The 23,206-nt window shown below is 40.3% G+C and overlaps 2 protein-coding genes across 6 annotated transcripts in view; one reads left to right on the top strand and one right to left on the bottom strand.

Annotated features, from left to right (window-relative positions):
• Positions 1-7,444: 7,444 nt before the first annotated feature.
• ZAR1L (zygote arrest 1 like) lies at positions 7,445-16,652 on the bottom strand. Of its 2 annotated transcripts, XM_058688021.1 has the most exons (4): positions 14,290-16,651; positions 13,445-13,537; positions 11,854-11,928; positions 7,445-7,765 (listed from the first exon to the last, which is right to left on the bottom strand). In XM_058688021.1, the coding sequence occupies exons 1-4, from the start codon at positions 14,950-14,952 to the stop codon at positions 7,622-7,624; spliced, it is 975 nt and encodes a 324-aa protein (XP_058544004.1). In that variant the 5' UTR covers positions 14,953-16,651; the 3' UTR covers positions 7,445-7,621. The 2 variants fall into 2 exon arrangements, with proteins under 2 accessions (XP_058544004.1, XP_058544011.1); XM_058688028.1 differs by lacking the exon at positions 13,445-13,537 and having other exon boundaries at positions 14,290-16,652.
• Positions 16,653-16,704: 52 nt separating this feature from the next.
• The window catches only part of BRCA2 (BRCA2 DNA repair associated), a 60,463-nt gene continuing 53,961 nt past the window's right edge, over positions 16,705-23,206 (top strand). The window contains exons 1-3 of one of the 4 annotated variants that reach the window (XM_058687972.1): positions 16,705-16,883; positions 17,638-17,739; positions 20,049-20,294. In XM_058687972.1, coding sequence (XP_058543955.1) covers positions 17,673-17,739; positions 20,049-20,294 — 313 coding nt within the window. In that variant the 5' untranslated portion in view covers positions 16,705-16,883; positions 17,638-17,672. Of the gene's footprint in view, positions 16,884-16,920; positions 17,520-17,637; positions 17,740-20,048; positions 20,295-23,206 lie in introns of those variants that run through there. The other 3 variants (XM_058687965.1, XM_058687950.1, XM_058687957.1) reach the window with 3 other exon arrangements.

The raw sequence follows: 23,206 nt of genomic DNA, 5'->3' as shown, positions 1-23,206 counted from the left end.
ACTTGGAAATTCATGCCACCCAGCTGTATTAGCAGTCCTTCCCCAACCCAATCACCATCACCACAGGAGTGGTTGTGAACCTTGGCTGTACAATAGAATCATTAAGGAAACTTGTTAAAGATTCAAAGGCACAGTGACTCCTTAAATCAAAGACTCCTTAAATCAAACCCTGAAGGGAGGGCTCTGCCTTAGTAAATTTATAAAGTTCTTCCTATGATTTTAAGTGAGCTGTGGTTGATATCTGCTGATCAAAAACCCTCCTGTTCACACCCCCTAAAACTATAGGTAATTGCTCACTACCTTCTTCACCCCAACTTCTGATACTGTTCTCAGGGACTCCCAACATCCTCATGCATGACCCACAGAAAATTTTGTCCCGTCTTTGAGCATTTTTACCTTCAGGGGTCTTCACCCCTCTACTCCACCTTGACCACCCAATTTCACAGCTATACTAAAACCCTATCAGCAGCACTAAGTCTACCAGCTGCAAGATCTCACCTTTCAGCACCCCACTCAGGAACCCTTCCAGTTCCCTTTTACTCTAGCCCCTACCTGATCTCATAGTTCTTTTCCCATCGTGAATAATAATCTGTAGAACTCACTACTTTTCCCAGTACCCATCCCCTAGCTGCTCTCTGCTGAACAAGTTTCAATTTCAGGGACTATAATCACTCCCTTGCTGACATTCTCAAATATCTTACACCTATCTCACTCAACTAGTTACAACTATGGTCTACACTTTCCACACCTGCACCAGATTTGTTTACACGTGACATTTCTAGAACACAACTGCAAGCAAACCTAGTTCAAATAGCACCAAGTCTCCAAATGACCTCCCAAAGCTATCAGAAAATCCTACAATTGCCCTTGCCTGATAATGTCAAATTCCTAGTACTTTCTTCTACCTTGCTTTTTCCTCATCATGCCTTTCCCTTCCTATCCCGCCTCAGCTGAAGACTTTGCTTCATAACACATTGAGTAAATAACACAAATCACAGGGTCTCATCTTCACCCCCAAATCCATAAGCCTGTCTTTAGCCCCATGTTCTAGGTGCTCCATCCTTTCCAATAGAATATTGAAACAGAATAGAGAACCCAGAAATGGACCCACAAACGTATGGCCAACTAATCTTTGACAAAGCAGGAAAGAACATCCAATGGAATAACGACAATCTCTTCAGCAAATGATGCTGGGAAAACTGGACAGCGACATGCAGAAAAATGAACCTGGACCACTTTCTTACACCATATCCAAAAATAAACTCAAAATGGGTGAAAGACCTAAATGTAAGACAGGAAGCTGTCAAAATCCTAGAGGAGAAAGCAGGCAAAAACTTCTTTGACCTCGGCTGCAGCAACTTCTTACTCAACACAACTTTGGAGGCAAGGGAAACAAAAGCAAAAATGAACACTTGGGACCTCACCAAAATAAAAAGCTTCTGCACAGAGAAGGAAACAATCAGCAAAACTAAAAGGCAACAGATGGAATGGGAGAAGATATTTGCAAATGACATATCAGATAAAGGGATAGTATCCAAAAATCTACGAAGAACTTATCAAACTCAACACCCAAAAAACAAATAATCCAGTGAAGAAATGGGCAAAAGACATGAATAGGCACTTCTCCAAAGAAGACATTCAGATGTCTGACAGACACATGAAAAAATGCTCAACATCACTCATCATCAGGGAAATACAAATCAAAACCACAATGAGATACCACCTTTCACCTGTCAGAATGGCTAACATTGACAACTCAGGCAACAACAGATGTTGGTGAGGATGCGGAGAAAGAGTACCTCTTTGGCACTGCTGGTGGGAATGCAAGCTGGTGCAGCCACTCTGGCAAACAATATGGAGGTTCCTCAAAAAATTAAGAATAGAACTACCCTACGACCCAGCATTTGCACTATTAGGTATTTATCCAAAGGATACAGTAGTGCCCCTGATTCAAAGGGGCACATGCACCCAAATGTTTATAGCAGCACTATCAACAATAGCCAAAGTATGGAAAGAACCCAAATGCCCATTGATGGATGAATGCATAAAGAAGATGTGGTATACATATAGAGTATTACTCGACAATCAAAAAGAATGAAATCTTGCCATTTGCAACTACATGGATGGAACTGGAGGGTATTACACTAAGTGAAATTAGAGAAAGATATATCATGACATCACTGGAATGTGATGATTTTAAGATACAAAAGAGATGAACATAAGGGAAGGGAAGCAAAAATAATATAAAAACAGGAAGGAGGACAAAACCTAAGAGACTCTCAAATATGGAGAACAAATAGAGGGTTGATGGAGGGGTTGTGGGAGGGGGGATGGGCTAAATGGATAAGGGGCATTAAGGAATGTACTCCTGAAATCATTGTTGCATTATATGCTAACTTGGGTGTACATTAAAAAATTAATTTAAAAAAATTTACTCTTTCCACTCAGACCTAATCACTCCACTTGTGCTCTGGATTTCATCTCTTCTCCCTTTTCAAAGGCTTTGCTCCTATGGGCAGATCCTTTATCAGCTGTATCATCAACTTCTCTCTACTGAATTATTTCCATTAACTTACAAACGTAATGCCTCACATTCCCCCCAAAAGCCCTTCTGGCTATCTCCAATTTCTCAGTTTTTTTAACAGCAAAACTTCTCCAAAGTATTATCTCTATCCACGGTCTTGACTGTCTTTACTCTGGCTTCCATCCTACCATTCTGTCAAAACTTCTCCTTTCAAGATCACCAGCAACCTTCGCGTCACCATTCCAACAGAGAGGTCTACCTGCATCTTTCTCACTCACCACAGGTATGGACTCGACCAGCCTTAAAATCCTGTTTTAGCTTTGCTTTCGTGACACCATCCTCTTCCTATCCCTCTTGACCTCCTATTTTACCTCTAACCTCTTGTTACTCTAAGTGTGATCCAGAAGACCAGGGGCATTGATAGCATCTGGGAGCCCATTAGGTTTGCAGACTCAGACCCCCAACCTACTCAATCGCAATCCTCAATTAACATGATCACCAGATAACTCCTGGAACGTGAACGTTTTGGGATCGTTGCTGTAAATGTTCATGTGCCCCAGAGCCCTGGGCTGTACTTTCTTCCCACGTGGTCCTGTCCAGATCCAAGGCTTTAAGAACTCTATTTTTTTTATCTCCAAATCTCTGCCATAGCTCTGACAGCTCTCCTAAATTCCAAATTCATATACTCAACAGCCTACAGGACATGTGCATTTGGAGGTCTCAAATATTTCAAACCTAGTGTGTTGAAAAAGAAACTCTCCCCATCTCACTACCGAGTTCCACCAAAGTAAAAGTTCAATTTACCAAGCCCTCACAATGATACTGGTATGATCCTCAATGCAGAACATGTATCAGCTCCTTTAGTCTTCATACTACCGCTAAGGGACAGGTACGATTATTGTTCCCATTTTACAGAAGAGTAACTGAGACATAGAGAGTTAAGTACGGGCATACTTTGTCTGATTGGGCTTCATCTTACTGCCCTTTGCAGATACGGTTCGTTTTTGTTTTAACAAATTGATGGTTTGTGGCAACTCTGTCAAGCAAGACTTGGTGCCATTTTTTCCAACAGCATTTACTCACTTTGTGAGTATGTCACATTTTGGTGATTCTCACAACATTTCTACCTTTTCACCACATTTTTTTTGATGGTCTTTTATCAGTAATCTTTGATGTTACTATGGTAATGTCTCGGGGTGCCACAAGCTTAGCCCACAAAATAAAAAACTACCAGTAAATGTCGGATGTATTCTGACTGTACCACCAACAAGCCATCCCCCCATCTCTCTCACTCCCCTCAGGCCTCCCTTCTGCCTGAGACACAATATTGAAATTATGTCAATGAGTAACCCTACAGTAGCCTCTAGGTGTTCAAGTGAAAGGACGAGTCACTCACCTCTCACTTTAAGTCAAAAGCTAGAAATGATAGAGCTCAGTGAGGAAGGCATGTCAAAAGCCGATAGGCCCAAAGCTAGGCCTCTCGTGCCAAAGAGGTAGCCAAGTTGTGAGTGCAAAGGAAAGGTTCTCCAAGGAAGTTAAAAGTGCTACACCAGTGAAGACACAAATAAGAAAGTGAAATAGCCTTATTGCAGATATGGAGAAAGTGTAAGTGTCTGGATAGATCAAACCGGCCACAATATTCCCTTAAGCCAAAGCCTGATCCAGAGCAAGGCCCTAACTCTAATTCTATGAAAGCAGAGAGAGGTAAGGAGGCTATACGAGTTTAAAACCAGCAGAGGTGGGTTCAGGAGGTTTAAGGAAAGAAGCCATCTCCGTCAAAGTGCAAGGTGAAGCTGTAAGCACTGGTGTAGAAGCAACAGCAAGTGATCCAGTAGATCTGCCTAAAATAATTCATGAAGGTGGCTACACTACACAACAGATTTTCAATAGAGACAAAACAGCCTTCTGTTGGAAGAAGAGGCCATCGAGGACTTTCAGAACTAGAGAGAAGTCAATGTGTGGCTGACTCTCTGGCTACGGGTCAATGCAACTGGTTCGAGACTGAAGGCAATGGTCATTTATTCTGAAAATCCTAGGGCCCTTAAGAATTATGCTAAATGTCCTCTGCCTGTGCTCTGTAAATGGAACAATAAAGCCTGGATGGCAGCACATCTGTTTACATGTTCTACTGAACATTTCAAGCCCACTATTGAGACCTACTGCTCAGAAAGATTCCTTTCAAAATATTACTGCTCACGGACAATGTACCTGGTCACCCAAGAAACCTAATGGAAACGTACAGTGAGATTAAGGTTCTTTTCACACCTAACATACAATCCATTCTACAACCCATAGATAGAGGAATAATTCTGACCTTCAAATCTTAAATACACTTCTAGCATCTAACTTCGGCTCAGGTCATGATCTCACAGTTTGCGGGTTCCAGCCCTGCATCGGGCTCTGTGCTGACAGCTCAGAGCCTGGAGTCTGCTTCAGATTCTGTATCTCCCACTCTTTCTGCCCCTCCCCTGCTTGTGCTGCGTCTCAGCCTCTCAAAAATGAATCAATGTCATTAGAAAAATTAAGAAATACACTTCATACGGCTATAGCTGTCATAGTTGTGACTCCTCTGATGGATGTGGGCAAAGTAAATGGAAAGACCTCTGAAAAGGACTCACCATTCTAGATGCCATTAAGAACATTCGTGATTTATGAGAAGATACCAACATTACTAGGAGTTTGGAGGAAATTTGTTCCAACCCTCATGGATGACTTTGAGGGATCCAAGACTTCAGTGAAGGAAGTAACTGCAGATATGGTGGAAATAACGAGAGAACTGGAGTTAAAAGTGGAGCCTCAAGATGTGAGCGAATTGCTGCAATCTCATGAGAAAACTTTAATGGAGGAGGAATTGCTTCTGATGAATGAGCAATAAAAATGGTTTCTTGCTATGGAATCTACTCCTAGTGAAAATGCTGTGAATATTGTTGGAATGACAATGAAGAATTTAGAGTATTATGTCAACTTAGTTGATAAAGCAGCTGTATAGTTTGAGAGGATTGACCCCAATTTTGAAAGAAGTTCTCCTGTGGGTAAAATGCTATCACATGCTACAGAGAAACTATTTATGAAAGGAGGAGTCAATGGATGAGGCACAAACTTCACTGTTATCTTATTTTAAGAAATTACCACAGCCACGCCAACCACCCTAATCAGTCAGCAGGCAAGCACAACCCTAATCAGTGAGCAGCCATCAACATCAAGCCAAGACCTTCCCAGCAAAAATTACAACTCGCTAAAAGCTCAGATGATGTCTAGCACTTTGCAGCAATAAAGCGATTTTGAATTAGGTATATATATTTTTGTTAGTAATAATGCTATCACACACTTAAGAGACTACAGTATAAATCACAGTATATGTAAACACAGCTTTTATATGAACTAAAAAAAAAAAAAAAACCAAAAAATTCATTTGACTCACTTTATTGAGATACTCACTTTACTGCGGTGGTCTGAAACTGAACCTGCCATAGCTTTAAGGTATTCACATGATTTGTCCATAATCATACATCTGCCACACCCAGGATTTGAAATTAGGTAATAAGACTCCACAGCCTGCTCCTAAATGTTATACCTCTCAATTCCACCTGCCCCATAGCTAAATGTAGAAATCTAAAAGTCATTTATTTCGGGGTGCCTGGGTGGCTCAGGCAGGTGAACGTCCAATTCTTGCTATCAGTTTAGGCCACGATCTCATGGTTTCGAAGTTTGAACCCTGTGTAGGGCTCTCCGCGGACAATGAAGAGACTCTTGGGATTCTCTTTCCCTCTTTCTCTGCCCCTCCCCTGCTCCTGATCTCTCTCTCTCTCTCTCTCTCTCTCTCTCTCTCTCTCTCTCAAAATAAACTTTAAGAAAAAAGTAGGAAAATCAAAGTCATTTATTTCTGCATCATCCACTTCCAATCCTGTATAACTCCAACATTATCTTGAATTGATGTACTTATCTCCATCTCCACGGCCCCACCCTTGTCTGAGCCACCATTTTGCCTGTGCATTCGTGAACCTCCTAACTGGTCTCCCACCTTCCACTCTACCTGGTCTTCTCCTGACAGAGAGAGTTTTTTAGAGTAAGAATCTGATGTCATGTCTTGTTGAAACTCCTTCATGGGCTGCCATAGGCTTGCTAAGGCCAAAAGAACTGTTTGTAACTTGAGCCCTGTCTTCTCCAGCTTCTGTCCTACATTAGCCTCAGGGGCTCCTATTCCTGGGCCATGCCAAGAATATGGCCCACCTGCTCAGATCAGAGACTTGGCTCTTTCTGTTCCCTTGGGTCAAGACCATCTTCTTTTCTCTAAGCTCCCTTATCCTGCAGGTCTCCATTCTCATGCTGCCTCATCCCAACCACCCTACCTAAAAGCTCACTCTATCACAGCACTGTTCCCTTCACAGCACTTACCACATTTGAATCTGAAAGAAATACATATATCTTATATGTACACATATATAGGTGTATTTATATATGTACATGTATGTATACATATGTATATATATACATGTATGTATGTATGTATACATACATAAATATATGTACGTGCATATATATGCAGTAGTTCAAGCTATGGAGCAAGTCAGAGTCCATGTGGCTTCAAATTCTGGCTCTACACTTTGATCTCTCTGTGGCTCCCTCTCCTTATCTCTTAAGAGGGGGTATAATAGTTTGCACTTAATATGGCTGCTATAATGAGTTACAATCCATAGCACATAATAAATGCTGTTTAAGCATTTGCTACAATTATTATGTATAGCTGAAGGCCAGGACCTTGCCCCTCATCATCTCTGTATTTCCAGTGCTTAGAACAACCAGCTGATAAAAGTTTGTCAAATGACTATTGTTCCCTTCATATAAGTGACAGTATCTACCATTTCCCAATACTGTATGGATGTTTTTACCCCGAGATCACCAATTAATGTGCCTTCATGGTCTATTTTACATGCATTTATTTTATTCTACTCACACTGTACAATTGTTAAGCAACCTACAAAAAGTACAAAAGCCTAGTCCGTTTTCCAATACCAGGTCAGAGCTAAGTTGCAAAAAAGGAACAGTACCGTAAGTTACAAGGAAAGTTTGGGTGTCCTGTACAAGTCATACTGCCTGTCACATGATGTATTTAAAGCTGTAAGTATTGCCACAGGAGAATCTCTTGTCTTTGCAGCGACCACACAGTTCCTGTCGATGCGGCCTCCTTAGATCAATGTGTCTTTTCTTTTGAGGACAGGAACAACGAGACTTTGAACAGGTCTTTAGAAAACAAGGAACAGTTTGGACACTAAATAGTTAAATCAGTGTTTCAAATATAATCCTCAAATTAAAATACTTCTCCCCACCATCCCTATCCTTGATATCGTCATCTTCCTTTGAGTCCTATGAGAAGTCCTAGACCAAGTTGTACAGAGATACTCACATCCCACTAAATGCTGTGCATTTTTCAAGATCAAAGAGCAAAGATAGTATTTGAGACAATACTGCTAAGCCAACCAAGAGGATCTCATGACAGAAAAAGGTTTGAGAAGTTAGAGTTTATAGAATTTCTTCACTAATAGGTTTTTACATCTGTAGCCAGGTAGGGGTGAGAGGCAGTGAGTAAGTATTAAGCAATTTGATTATCTAGGCTGGAATATTTGAAAACATTAGAGCAGTGTCTCAACCAGCTGTACTGTACCCACCAGCAGACATCTGGCAATGTCTGGAGATGCTTTTTGGTTGTCACAACTAGGGGGAAGGGTACTGTAGAGGAAGCTAATTCTCTTCTTGCTCCAGAAATGCCTTATCTTCACTATAAAGTATTCTTAACCATTATCACATTCGGTCTTCTGATAAATAAAAAAAGAAAAAAAAAAAAAAATCACACCCCATGGAGACCAGTATACTGCCCTTGTACACCCTCTCAACCCTGCTTATCTTTAAAATTGATCACAGCTCTATTTTCTGCACGTGACCATAGCTAAAAAAAGTCAAGCTTTACAATTTATATTGTGGAACTAGGAATCTTCATTTTGCCAAAGTCTAAATTATTTATGAAACATTGTACTACATTTATAACTTCCACTCTTCCAGTGACAAGTATGCATCCTTATAAGAAAATTCTAGTAGCTACTATTCACATGGTGTTTGCTGCATGCACTATTCTAAGTACTTTATATAAATTCATTTAATCCTCACAATACTCTTACTGTGGAAAAAATAAATAAAAATATAAATAAGGATTTACTCTAAAGGTAGGTTTCTGTTTCTGGCAATGGTGTACTAGGTAGTTTTGACCAAGCCACCTGCTTAGGATAACTAGAAAAGCTGAGCTAAAGAAATAACTTTTAAAAATAACTATTTGAAGCACTACAGAATTATCAAAGCATTAGAGAAAGAAACCCAGAAGTGGAGGGGAGCCTGACATTTAGGACTATTTCCTCCCTAAAGGTCTGCCAATTCTGGAAGAAATGAAGGACAGTGAAAAGCTGAAAGGAAGTTTGACAAGTTAATGTAGCTGATGGATAATCTTAAATATGCCAAAATGGGAAAGACCTGGTAAACAGTTCAGGTTTTGTGTTGGGACCCTGAAAGGTTACAACCTAAGAATAAAGATGAACCAAAAATTGACCAGCTTTTACAGATGCTAAAGCCCAGTTTCAAAATAGCTCAACCCTGTTTAGAAAATAGCAATCTAAGAACTGTTAATATCCCTATCTTCCCACCAGAAGCAAGCAAATCTTCTGTGAAGGAAGATACTATCCTAGGCCTCAAATTATCACTGTAATTCTTCATATTCACTAGTCAACACTCAATCAAAAATAATCATATGAGGTACATGAGGAGATATAACAACAAATTTGAAAAACATGGAAAATGACAATGATAGCAACAGAACCATAGGGCATTAAGTTAATGGAGTTATGTAGTACAGATTTTAAGATAATTATGCTTAACATGTTCAAAGAAATAAGACTGGTAAGTTCAGCAGAAAACTGGAAGTTATTTTTTAAAGACAAAAATTATAGCACTGAAAACGGAGTAACTTAAATCAACTCAACAGATGGATTTAATAGCAGATTGGAAATAGCTGAAGAAAGAATTAGAGAAACGGAAGACAGAGTGAGAGATGGGGCACTACAGGGTAAAATGTCCATTGGCTGATGTTTTTTCCCCCCTCTTATGGAACCTTGAAGCATCAACATTTTGGCAAAACCTTAAGCTAATTCTGTTTAAATGTGATCATTACATAGCACTGACTGAGTACTTGAAATTTGCAAACAGGGAGGAGTTACTGAGACTGTAATGTTATGGCCTCTTTATTTAAAAGTGTGTGCTAAGATACAAACGATTATGAGGGACATAGGTGAAATAAGTTTCCTTTAGTGTAAGTTTCTTAGCATTTTAACAGATCTCATTCAAGGGCCTATCTTACAGCCTTATTCCACTGGTTGCTTCAAATGTGAAATAGACCTACCTGATAAAATCCTTTCACTCTTTATCTTGTAACTTTAAGAAGCTATTTAACCTCTAAGTTTTCATTTCTAAAAGGGAGATAAAGAGCATTAACCTCAGAGGTTTTGTAAAATACATTTTTAAAAATTTTTTTAGGTTTATTTTAGTAGATGATATACAAACTGGAGCAAAGGGGGACAAAAGCATAGGGAATACAGAAAAGAACATAAAAGGCATAAGGGATATGGTTAAAGGTCTAATATGAGTAACTGGAATAGAGAGATAATGGGGGTGTAAGTAATATTTTAAGAGATTATAACTGATAATTTTCCAAAACAGGTAACAATCTTCAAGCTATAGATTCAAGAAATGCTATGAATCTCAACCAGATAAATACAAAGAAACCACAACTAGGCATCTAACTGTAAAAATACTGAAAAACAAAGCAGAGAGAAAGATCTTAAAAGCAAGTAGATTTAAGAAGGGGAATTAGTAATGCTAATAACCAACTTCAAAAACAATAAAGGTCATACCCTTAAAGAGCAGAAAGAAAACTACTGCCAACCTAAAAATTCTATACCCAGCAAAATTATCCTTTAAACCATCATCCAGGCAAAAGAGGATGTGTCACCTTCAGACCTGTGCTACAGTAAATATTAAAACATATTCTTCATGTAAAAGAAAAGTGGTCTCAGATACAAAAAGGAATGAAGAGCAGCAGAAAGGAAATATGTGTAGCTAAAGCTAAATGAATGACTATATAAAATAATGCCTTATGTTTAAAATTAAAATATACAACAGTAGTATATAAATTAGGATGAGGTGATAAGGAGTTAGAGTGTTCTAAGTTCACTGTATTGTCAAGGACAGGTATTATTAATGATTTATGCAGACTTTGATAGGTCAAAGAATCATGTTGGAATGTCTAAGGTAACTGCCAGAAGAATAGCAAACAATGAATAACTACCAAGGTAATAGAGATGGGAAATTATTTTTTTATTTAAAAAAAAGTCACTTCAATGGAACACAAGAGGAATATAAGAAAATATATTTCAACCTACATTATATTAAACATAAACAGATTAAATGAGAATGTCCAACTAGAAAATCTAAAGGTAAACCATTCATAAACTGTTAGACTAGTTTTTTAAGTATTTATTCCTAAGTAGGACAAAAAATATTTTTAAGTGAAAGACTGAGATCTTAAAAATGTCTCAGTTATGAAAACCAACTATGCCATACTTCTCTGAAAAGTTTAAAAAGAGGTCTCTACAAGGTGTTTTAGAGACCTAATTCTGTGACTTCCTAGACCCTGGAGACACCATAAAATATGATCAAAGTTCTAATATTTACTATTTGCTTACACTTGGGCAAGTTATTTCTTCATCAACTTTAGCCTTCTGGTCTGGAACATGGGGATAACACCTACCTCAAAGTTTAGATTACAGGAGATAATGCATGTAAAGCACTTAGCCCAAAGTTTGGTACATAGTAAAAGCTTAATACAGGTTCCCTATTAAGTTACTACATCCATATGGGATTATTGAAACACTATATCGTACACCTGAAATTAATGTAACACTGTATGTTAACTAACTGGGATTAAAATTTAAAAACTCAAAAAAAAAATTACTACATCCAAATTACACAAAGGGTGTTTGATAAACAACATATATGGCCCAAACATAAATATACAGTATAAAGCAACTTAAGGGTCAATATGTCTCCTCTCCTACATGCCCCAAAATCCAGAATTATTTTTCTAAAATGTTATAAAAATTCAAGGCATAGAAAACTTAACATTCCTATTCAAATACCCAATCTATCAAATCCTAACGTTTTGCCACAGAAGCTTCATTATTTAAGAATGGTAACCTTATAGACTCAATAAAAGTGCTCTACATGCTTACCTGACATTGGATTGCTTCTACTCGGTAAGGGTTAAAACTCTTTTGGCATTTGCAACACAGTTGTTTGAAATAAACCTAAAGAGAAATAAGGGGTTTTTATATATACATATATATACACACAAGATTATATGTACCTTAGGCTCCCAGTTCTTAAGTAATCTCTTCCCCACTTTGTGCCCTGCTTTTGCCCAACCTCCACCCTGAGGTATTAAGTAGTGCTATCAGTCCCTTTTTCTCACTCTTTGAACCTCATTTCCTTACCTGTAAAATTGAGATACTACCACTTGCTTTTTCTATAATTCTGGCAACCATCAATGTACACAAAGTACCACAGTAAAAATCTTCAATGGGAAGTAACTATTATAATGTTATTCATTGCATGAAGGCCAAACCCTTGACCTTTGCCTTCTGTCTTAGTCTATTAGCCTCTACTTTTTCATTTTCTCATTATTTCCCCACTTGAACTTCAAATTATTTATAGTTACCACCCATACATATTGTTTCTCAACTCTGCATTCTCTGGTGCACAGTTTCTCCCTGCTTCAGTTGGTGAACTCCTCCTAGTTAGCCTCAAAAATCCTGCCTGGACATCATGATGCCTTCCCTCTGACGGGGTTAATCAGCCACCTCCTGTGTTATTTCTGCACCACTTCCAGGCCACAAATGCCACTGTGTCTATCACCACATTGCATCTTATCTCCTAGGAGAATAAATGTCTTAAGGAGAAGTCCTAGGTCTTGTTCCTTTTATCCTAGCATCTCAGAGCATGTTCATTAAACCCACTGGTTTTCTTCTGGCATAGTACAAAAATCTATTTGCTTCCAGGGTCTAGTAAATGGCTAATATGAAAAGTCAAGTTTTCATTCAGGTCTTAGCACACCTCCTTACCCGCTCCTTCTACAGGCCTTTAGCCAGAAAAGCAGTACCTAAAACGTGAAAGCACAGGGGACTCCAACTCAAATGCTTGTTGAAGTTAATGAGATAGACCAGATGTCAGCTGTTGCAAAATGAAGTGCACAAGCCCCGTGAAAGGAGAGAGAAGCTGCTTCGCCCCAGCCTACTGTTTTCATCGAGTCTATAGCGACCAGAGTCTAATCAGGGAAACTGGAAATGCAGATCATAAAGTCTTTCCCAATCTTAATGCGTTGACAACTAATTCAATTGAGAGAAAACTGCTTAGCCTACACAAGTCTGTCCAAGGCGAACCTTTACAATAAATTATTTCTCTTATAGCGCCACCTTGTGGACAAGCTGTGGAAATTGCCTAGAGCCAAGGTCTCAACAGGTTCAAAACACACCAACTAAAAAATGATTATAGACAGTTCCACCGGACACAAGAGTTCACCGAAATAACATGCAATTCTGTTCCGCAGAACTAACGAGCTAAATGTAACACCAGTTCTGAGAGCCTCAAGTGTTCATGTGGACAGTCCAATTCAGTTCAAACATTAACCACGTACCGATAAAGTGCCTGACACGAAGGATGCCAATTGAATGAGACAGCATTGTGGTCACGTTCCATTAGGAAATGCTCTCCCTCTAACATCTGTCTGCCCCATCCTCCTCCCATGTCCCTCTCGCTTTTACTTACCTTATTAGTTCCAGAAATGCACCACACATAAGCACTCTCCCATCTGGTCTTACAATCTTTACAGTGAAAATAGCCATATTTTGGTTCCAAAAACTGCAGATAAGGGGGAAAAGTCTTTTACAATCTTTGGGGGGAAAGCCAGATCCTCTTTCCTTGTGGCTTTGTATAAAAAAACAAAAAGCCCGGCCACCTGAGTGGCTCAGTTGGTTAAGCATCCAACTCTTGATTTCAGCTCAGGTCATGATCTCACAGTTTGTGAGATTGAGCCCCACATCAGGCTTCACACAGTGCAGATCCTGCTTGGGATTCTCTCTCAGTCTCTCTCTCTCTCTCTCCCCCCTCCCCCCCCCTCCCACTTGCACACTCTCTCTCACTCAAATTAAATGAATAAACTTGAAAAGAAAAAACAAAAAGCTTCCTTAACCTCATTCATAGCTATCCTCAAGGCTACTATGCTAATTTAGCATTTCATTGCTCAGGGATTACTCTGAGATTCTTATTTCTCCTCTCAAACTTTTCTAATGTTCTTTCAACAATGCCACCAGCACAATCTCCCCCAAAAGAAAATCTGGTCACATATTTGGCAGACCTGAAACCCCATCTTATCTCCTCATTCCCAATAGCAATGGTTACCAGACTTCTGAGTTTCACATGCTTAAAGTTAGCACCCTATTCTACCAAAAAGTGACAAAACATATAGGCCATTTAAAACATGTTATCAGAACTACCTCTCCTTCGTCAAGTATAAAGTGAAAGATTTTTTTTCTCTGTTACCCCAGAAATGGAAAGGAGGAAAGAGAGGATAAGGCGAGCGGAGGACTGAGGACAGGGAGGAGAAAGTTCACCTGGAAGTTGGGTTTCCGGAGCAGATCTGCTCCACCGACTCCCTGTGTCTGCTTGCTCTTCCCTTCCTGAGGGCTTGGGGTACCTTCCTCCCCCAACCCATGCTGGCAAAGCTCCTCCTGTTTGTCCTCTTCAGACCTTGGCGTTGGTGGTGACTGCTGCTGCTGCTGCTGGCTGGCCTCCGCAGGACCCAAAAGTGCCTTCCTCTCCTGGTCTTCCCCCTCCTTTCGCAGCTGGATCAAGCCCCTGCGACCTATCACTGGTGAATAGACTCCCCAGGCCGGCAGGGGTACCTTGTGACCTGAGCTGCTCCAAGGGGAGCAGCTGCGCAAGGTGCGAGAACCCAGCGAGCACTGCACAGACTTGTCCACCCGCGGACTCACCTGCACCCCCACCTCCTTGGTGTTGGCCTTGCAAAGCCGCAGGCTCAGGCTGGGGTTCATCTGGGAGAGAATGGCCTTAAGCTGCGCCCTCTTGTAAGGGTCCATACAGTAGTCAGAGGCATTTGCGGGCACCAGCAACCCAGGCCTGGCCAGGAAAGTGGGGGGACCAGTGTTTCGCCTCCAGTCAGGCTGTTTGTGTTCATAGAGTCCTGGCTGGCCCAAAGGCATCGTATTCCCATAGCCCTGGTACAAGCCACAGGGAACGCGGACAAAGCGTTCCATCTGCTCACCCAGCACCCAGGCACAGCACAAATCCCAGTGAGCTTTGTCTCCTTGTTTTGCCTTCCACCTTCATCCACCCTTCTTTTTCCTGATCAAGTTAGTTTAGGTCCATTCCAAGCTTCTCCATTTATTTCAGATTCTGATGGGAGCTGCTGCCTATTTCCCTAATTAAAGGAGGACAGGAGATCTACCCATCTACAGAGGTCTAATGTCCACCTGATACCTATTTGCTCTTTCTATCTCTTCAACTCCTCCTGAATCTTTCTTCAAAGCTGTTTTTCATTTAGACTTCTTACTCACACACGTGCTTTCATTAGCATGATTTGAGCATAATTTGAGCATACTAGAAGAGTATATGGAAGTAAGTATATCACGGCAGAGTTAATGAATGTAAAGACCCTGGTACCACAAAAGCAAGGAGAATAAAGTTATGGGGGGGGGGGGAGGTGTATGTGGTGAGAAAATGTACTTTAGAAGGTTGTACTGTATGCCAACAGCTCTCATTAAGTCATTCCTAGTGAGGGCCACTGTCCCAAAAGGTGAAAAAAGCAAATTGTCCTGATTTAGAGGGTAAATGGAAACTTAATCACAGGATAGTTAAGTATCCGAAATCAAAAGGACTTGAACTGAAACCTGGGCCTTGTTAGCAGGCAAGTTACTTAACCAGGTGATTTGGTTTCCCCATCTGACAATACTAACTAATTTATAGGATTACAAGATTAAATGTGATATTACCTATAAAGCACAAAGCAGAGTAACTCATGAGTGTTAAGTGGTAACTCTAACTGGGTAAGGATCAGAGAGCTGTGTGTTCCTTTGCTATTTAGACCTAGATGATCATAAACTTTGCTATCTGTACTGGTAAGGCTTCCTGCTAGAACAAAAGAAAAGGATCAAAGTAAAACGACATTTATGTAACCAAGAAGAGCCCACCCTTTGTCTAATCTAAAGTTGTTTCATTGTTTACTGCTCAAGAGCTTTGTGACAGCAGCAAGGTCTATAAGCAGCTCTCACACCAGAATCCAGAAAATTTAGGTTATACCAGCCAGCCGTAATTAAGCTTCCTGCTACCCAGGTCACAGAGCCTGTGAACGATGGGGACAGATTCCAGTCTTCCAAGGCGACTTAGAGAAAAGAAAGGCACAAAACAGGTGACTGGCCGCTGTAAGAATATAAATAATACTACGGAAGCCTGCAGGGGGGAACACCTGCAGGAGAGCTACGGTCATTTCACAATTTTTCGAGGCTTAGAGGTCTTGGAAAGCTGCCACCTAAGAGCAACATGGGGACTAGAACTAAAGTTCTCTGACTTCAAATCTCAGCCCTTTCCACTCTATGCAGAGCACGCAACCGGGAAGGCAGTTAGCCACAACCACTGCCCACTCTGGGGGTTCCCAAGGTGGGCCACTTTAGGGGACGCCGTTCTTAGGGGAGAACAAAGGTCTTTCAAAGACCCCAGGCCGTGTACCCTAGCGGTCACCCAAACGTGGGGTGGGGCAGAGGGAATGAGGAGTGGCGAAGTACACTCTGTGCGCGGTCGCCCCCCCAGCAGCGCGGCCTGGTACTCCGAAGGCTCAGGGAGAAGACAAGAAGCACCCCAGCTCCGTCTCTACGCTGTTCCAGACCGGACGCTCAGCAGCCGTAAAAGCGCCCGGCTTTCGCCACACGGACGCTGCAGAGTCTGACTTCCGGGTGGCGCGCACGTTGCGTGCGCGTCATGGCGTCACCGCGTGACGTGCGCAGGGAGCGGGCTTTTGGCGCGAGCGTCTGAAACAGGGACGGCGGAGGCGGAGCTGCTGGGTTGCGCCTCGGTTGTTGTCAGAACCGTGGGTCGCCGCGCAAACGAGCCTGCGGCTCAGATTTCTGGTCGAGGTGTCGGCGCGGTTTTTGTCAGCCTTCTCCGGCCAAAAAGAGCTCCACCAGCGGAGGCGGTTAGTGTTGGCTGGGTGGAGACGGACGGGCCGGTGTGAGGCGGCGGGGAAACGCCTCTCGTTCCCGGGGTGGGAGCCGCGGCCTCCCGCCCTCTACGGTCGGTGCCAACCTCGCACCGACTGGGAGAAAGGGCCAGGGGTTCGGCTCCTCCGCTGAGCGGACTCGAGCCCTGGCGCTTCCTTGGGACTCCACTTCCCAGCTTCGGGCCCCGCCACCCGCCCAGCATTTGCCCCTTAGCTGCCCCAGATGTCCCAGTCTGAAGTTTCCTTAATTGGAAAGACGATGAAGTTAACTTTAACGGAATATCGTAATTCCGGAAAATGTTTTACAGCTCCTGGTACGCTGTATCTGTCTTGCTTAAACCCTCCGGCATTTGCTGTATTACGAAGATTTACTGATTTGAAATTGTCCAAAGATAGTTACCTCTCATAGGACCCCTCACTGACAGCATCCCCTAGCGGCACGTGACTTGTTAACTTAATTGAAAGTAAACATTTAAAATGCTGTTCTTGAGTCGCGCTTCCCCCGTTTCAAATGCTTCATGTGGCTAGTGGCGACTCCGTTGGACAGCACAAACACGGAACGCTCCCATCCTCGCAGTGAGTTCAGCTACAGTCCCAAAAGATAGGACCGAGGTAAAGAAACAATGTAACTTTAGGCAAGTTTACCTGCTTCTGATTGTACCTTAGAGTCAGTTAACAAGGACTGCATCCCTGTGAAATGTATTTGGTGTGTTTTTGTTTGTTTTTGCAGAGTTACCAAGCATCGGAGTAATATTGTAGATAAAAATGCCTATTGGGTGCAAAGAGAGACCAACTTTTTTTGAAATTTTTAGGACGCGGTGCAATAAAGCAGGTATTGACAAAGTTGATCATTTGCCTTGAGAAAATGTTTTCAGAAAAATATGTAAATATGCATGCTTGCTGAAAAGAATCCAATACTTGACGGTTTTGTTTACACTGTAAACTGTTCCTTCTGGAGTCATCCATCCAGTTGAGAAAATGGTCATTTAGGGTTAGCCAAATGATAAGTGTAGAACCCTGGGGATAAACAAAAGACCAGCCTCTTAAAATTAGTAGTAGGAAGAATTGCTTTTAAAGCACAGACCTTCTAGCAAATCAGAAGCGTTGGTAATGTTACTTAACAGGAGGAGTTGTCAAACTTTTTAGTCTCAATACTCCTTAAACTCTTAAAAATGATTGAGGACCTCAGAGAGCTTTTGTTTATGCAGACTACCATATAGAAATTAAAGCTAAGAATTTGAAAAAAAAATGTTTATTAATTCACTTAAAGATAAACCTATTGCATATTAACATAAATAACATTTTTTTGAAAAATAACTGTATTCCCCCCCCCAAAAAAAGAAGGGTGGCTCTGTTTTCCAATTTTTTTTAATGTTTATTTATATTTGAGAGAGAGCCCACACGCAAGCAGGCGAGGGGCAGAGAGAGAGGGGCAGAGAGAGAAGGAGACAGATTCCAAAGCAGGCTCCACACTGTCCTATGGAGTCCTATGGCGGGGCTCAAACCACAAGCCTTGAGATCATGACCTGAGAAGTCTGATGCTTAATGGACTGAGCCATCCGGGTGCCCCTACAATTTTGCACTTTAATATCTGGCTTAATAGAAGATAGCTGGATTCTCATACCTGCTTCTACATTTAATCTGTTGCAGTATGTTGTTTTGGTACAAGTATATATAGAAAAGCCAGCCTCACACACCAGTGTAGTTGAGAAAAAGGAGTATTTTAATAGTCTTCAGTTAATTGTGGGTATTTTTCTTTGATAATACACAAAAAATTGACAAGTGGTAGTTTAAGAGTTGCAATATGGAATTGGAAACCATATCGTCAGCTTTTTATACTCTTGTTACATTTAATTTTATTAGTCTTTTTTGCACTTTGAATAAATCTTTTATCCATGTCGTAACATTGGGTATTGATAAATTGTAAAATGTCAGTGTTGTGGATTACAAATATTCCATATATTGACACATTGTATTAAGCGTTAAAAATCACATGTGTTAATTCACTAATCTCATGAGAAAAATCTCCTAAGATTAAGAAGATAAGTTTACAGAGGCTTAATAAACTTTAACAAAATTCGAATTCCCATTTAAAAGCTGTCATTTTCTCACTGGCAACAAACTTTTTTCTGCAGTGATAGGCTCACTTCATTTTTGAGAAAATGTTCACCAAATCACTCAACTCAAAATGTCTTATGTGTTGTTCTTTCTACTAAAAATGACTTTCCATGAAAAAGTGCTAATTCAGCTCATAACTCACCACTTGTGCTTTTCTAGACAACTGTCGTACTTAATCTGCAGAAATGCTTGATGCATACTTTCCATTTTGTCACAGAGAATATTAAAAAGATGTGCTCAAGGGTTGGGCTTTATAAAATAATTTTTACTGCTTCATTAATGATATTTTAAGTTGGACTGGTTTTTTGGTTTTGTTTTTGACAAGTGCGTGATGATGAATACAATTACTAGCCCCGTTTATTGCTACTGCCTTGACTCATGCAAAGATGTCATCAGTTTTACACACCAAGGGTGCAAATGTCACCATTGTGAAAAAAAGAAATGTTACCTTCGTATTATTATGAAAATAGTTTTAACCTAATGGAGCTCTTGAATTTGTCTTGGGGACCTACCCCCCACCCTCACCCCCACCACCAGTAGTCCAGAGACCACACATTGAGAATCACTACTTTAAGGGTAGATAGATCGTAGTAGAAATTTTGTCATTTCTCTTTAACAGGAGGGAGTCTTTTTATTCCATTTGATTTGTGAGTCTACATGTTCCTGTACTGACAGATTTGTCACATCCCTTTATGTAGTCTTTGTAATTAAATTGTATCTGTGGAATGCATTCTTGCTATGAATGACTTGTTTCTGAATCCTGAATATAAGAGAAAGAAAACTTTAGAAAAGCTAACTAATATAGCTAGGAGCAATCACCTTGTAACGTTTGTAAACTCTTGTTAGACCGTGCTACAGATTGGAGGGAGAACAGATTACTGCTCTTGTTGAATTAATATGCATTAACAAAAATAATCTACAGTCAAAGTCTCAAGCATCCTTTTCTTTGTTATGATCTTTACTGGTTCATGAACTTACCTGTCACTGATTAAAACCAAGATGGAATTTTTATTTTTCTTACAGATTTAGGGCCAATAAGCCTTAACTGGTTTGAAGAACTTTGTTTAGAAGCTCCACCTTATAATTCTGAACCCACAGAAGAATCTGGATATAAAATCAGTTATGAACCAAACCTGTTTAAAACCCCACAAAGGAAACCTTGTCATCAGTTGGCTTCAACTCCAATAATATTCAAAGAGCAAGGTCTAATTCCGCCAATATACCAACAGTCTCCTTTAAAAGAATTAGGTAAATACAGAATAGACTCGGGTAAGTAATGTGGTCCAGTAGACTAGGGGAAAAACATGAACCAGGAATTGAGACAAACCTATGTTAAAACTCCCAGCTCTATTGGTAATTGTATCATACTGGTCAGATCAATCTCTCCGGCTTCACTTTCCCCACTTGAAAAATGGAGATGATGAAAATAATGCCTGTAAGTTTGGATTAAATAAAAGAATGCAGGTACTTAATTAGTGTTCCTTTTCTTCCCTCCTTTGACTTAATATATCCTGCCTAGTTTGTTAAATTATATCTTTCTTCTGCCCCCCCCAAAAAAAAAACAAAAAAAAACCAAGTGGGATTTGTTTTGATGTTAATTAAATAAACTCTATTTCTGCAGGTTATCACAGAGGACAGAGAAGGGTATTTTTATCAATTCTCTATAAATGTCTTTTGATTTGGTAACCGTTTCCCTGGCATACATGCCAGGTATTCCAATCAATCATGTAATAAGATTATATGTTCAGCCATTCAAATGTTTATTACCTATTTAAATGACATATTCTCCTTTCTCTGGAGTATTACTGTCAAGTAAGGGGAATTAACAGTAGACAGATAAATAGCAGTCTAAGATTGAATGTGGCACGTGTCAAAAGCAAAGTACAAAAAGTACAGTGAGAGTTGAGAAGAAAGAGCATAAATGAGTTTGGGGGGGAATTGGGGAGTGATTTATTTGAATTAAACCTTGAAGGATAGGTGAGATCCAGAAATTTGAAGATGGCAGGGTAATAATGAATGTGCTAGGCAGAGGAAAAACGTGAGGAAGATGATGATGTAGTTTGTTAAGAGAATGTCAAGTAATTCAGCTTGTGTGTGTGTTTTTTTTTTTTTTTTTTTTTTAATGTTCAGTTCTGACACAGAGAGAGACAGAGCACGAGTGGGGGAGGGGCAGAGAGAGAGAGCGAGACACAGAATCCAAAGCAGGCTCCGGGCTCTGAGCTGTCAGCACAGAGCCCGACGCGGGGCTCGAACTCACGGACCGCGAGATCGTGACCTGAGCCGAAGTCGGTCGCTCAACGGACTGAGCCACCCCCGCGCCCCAGATTGTTTGGAGTGTTGCATGTCTAAAACGGACCAATAAACAACCTAAGGCTAGAAAGAGCACCTAGAGCCAGATATTTAATGCCAGACTAAAACAATTGAGTTTATTTGATAGGTTGTCCAGAAAAATCACATGTAAATTTGATCGTGCTACTTCCTGCTTCAAATCTTTGACTACCTCCCTTTGCCTTCACGATAAAATCTTAACTCCTTAACATGGTTTACAAGGTTCTTTTTTAATCTGGTCTCATTAACTCGTGCCTCATGCTGCCATAATTCCTCTCCCACCCATGTAATTTACCATTTGTTCATACTGAATTTCTTTTTGAAACCACTTTGCTCCATGGCTCTTTATAGATTGTTACCTCTGTCCAGAAGTTAGTTAGTTCTTCCTACCTTTTTATCTAACAAGCTCATCTTTCAGGTCTTGATTTATGTATGTGCTTCTGGGAAGTTTTCCTTGTCACACAGTTAGTTTCTACTGGAGGAGACTTGAAATAAGCAATTACAGTGGAATAAATACTATGAAAGAGGAAATTCATGGTACCAGAAAATGCACATACAAAGAGGACATAGGTAATGGACAAAGATTTTCTTGTATGTTACTGGATACCTAGCGGCATACAAAGTGAGTATTCAGTAAATATTTACAGAATAAATGAGTATTTATTTTGCTTTGGAAAGCCTAATAACTGGACCCAATCTTTGGAGATTTGTTTTTCAAAATGAGATGCCTATATTGTGAGAATCTCCTGAAGTCCTGAATGAAAGGGAAGATTTCAGGCCCTAATCTGAATCTACTAAATTAGAATCACTAGAAATAGAGCCCATAAGTGTACCTTTTAAACTGATCGGGTGATTCTCATGGAAATGGAAGACTGGAGGCAGGGAGACCAGTTAGGACACATAATGGTCCAAGTTGTAGTGGGCCAACCACCTGAATTAGAGTAATGGTAGTGAAAGCGGATATGGAAGACAGAAACTGTAAGACCCCACAATATCCTAGACCTAGGGATTTCAAAGAAAGGATCAAATCACAGGTTTAGAGCGTAACTAAGAATATAATGGTGACATTCATAGACATTTTAAGCACTGGAGGAAAAACAGGTTTAAGACAGAAAAGGCTTGAAAGGATGAAAAAAGGTAGGTTGAGTTTTGGACTGCAATTTGAGACAGTGGTGAGGTGTAAAGGTGATGTCTGAAGGATTTGGGGAATACAAGATTAAAATTTAAGAGAGCATACAGATAGGAAAGAAAGTTATAGGAATCAACAAAGTGATAAAGTCATCACATGTGTTGAGGAAATTGATTATGATGAGGCTTAGGATAGAGCCTTAAGGCATATTTAGCAGATGAAATGCAGAACACAGAAAAGGAGATCATTCAGTCAACCAATATTCCATACTTTGTGCGTGGCAATTTGTTAGACATTAAGGATACAAACATGAATAAGATGCTTTTGACTTCTAGGAACTCAGTCTTGTGTAAGACAAAGTATGTAAATAAATATATAGTGTGGTATATGCTATAATAGGATCACCTGCAAAAGTGCTATGTTGTGGGCATAGTAAAGGGAGCAGCCATCTATTTTAATGGGCTCAGGAAAAGCTCTGTAAACCAGTTTATGCTAATTCTACTGAATCTTGAAAGAGTTGGAATTGGTCTATCTATAATTAGGGAGGGACAGGAATGAATTAATAAGGCCACTCTCAGTGCAGATGAATCAAAATTTTTAAGGTTATAGTGCATAAATAATTCTGACTATAGTTTCCTGATTCCTTTTGTTTTTGTTCAGTTTAAATTCAGTATTAAAATGTAAGACTTAAGCTGTTTTTTAACCTACTTGTTTCATTCTGACA

The sequence above is a fragment of the Neofelis nebulosa genome, chromosome 1, assembly GCF_028018385.1.
Source record: "Neofelis nebulosa isolate mNeoNeb1 chromosome 1, mNeoNeb1.pri, whole genome shotgun sequence".
NCBI lineage: Eukaryota > Metazoa > Chordata > Mammalia > Carnivora > Felidae > Neofelis > Neofelis nebulosa.
Note: the sequence above shows the minus strand (reverse complement) of the source record. Positions and strands in the feature narration are given on the sequence as shown.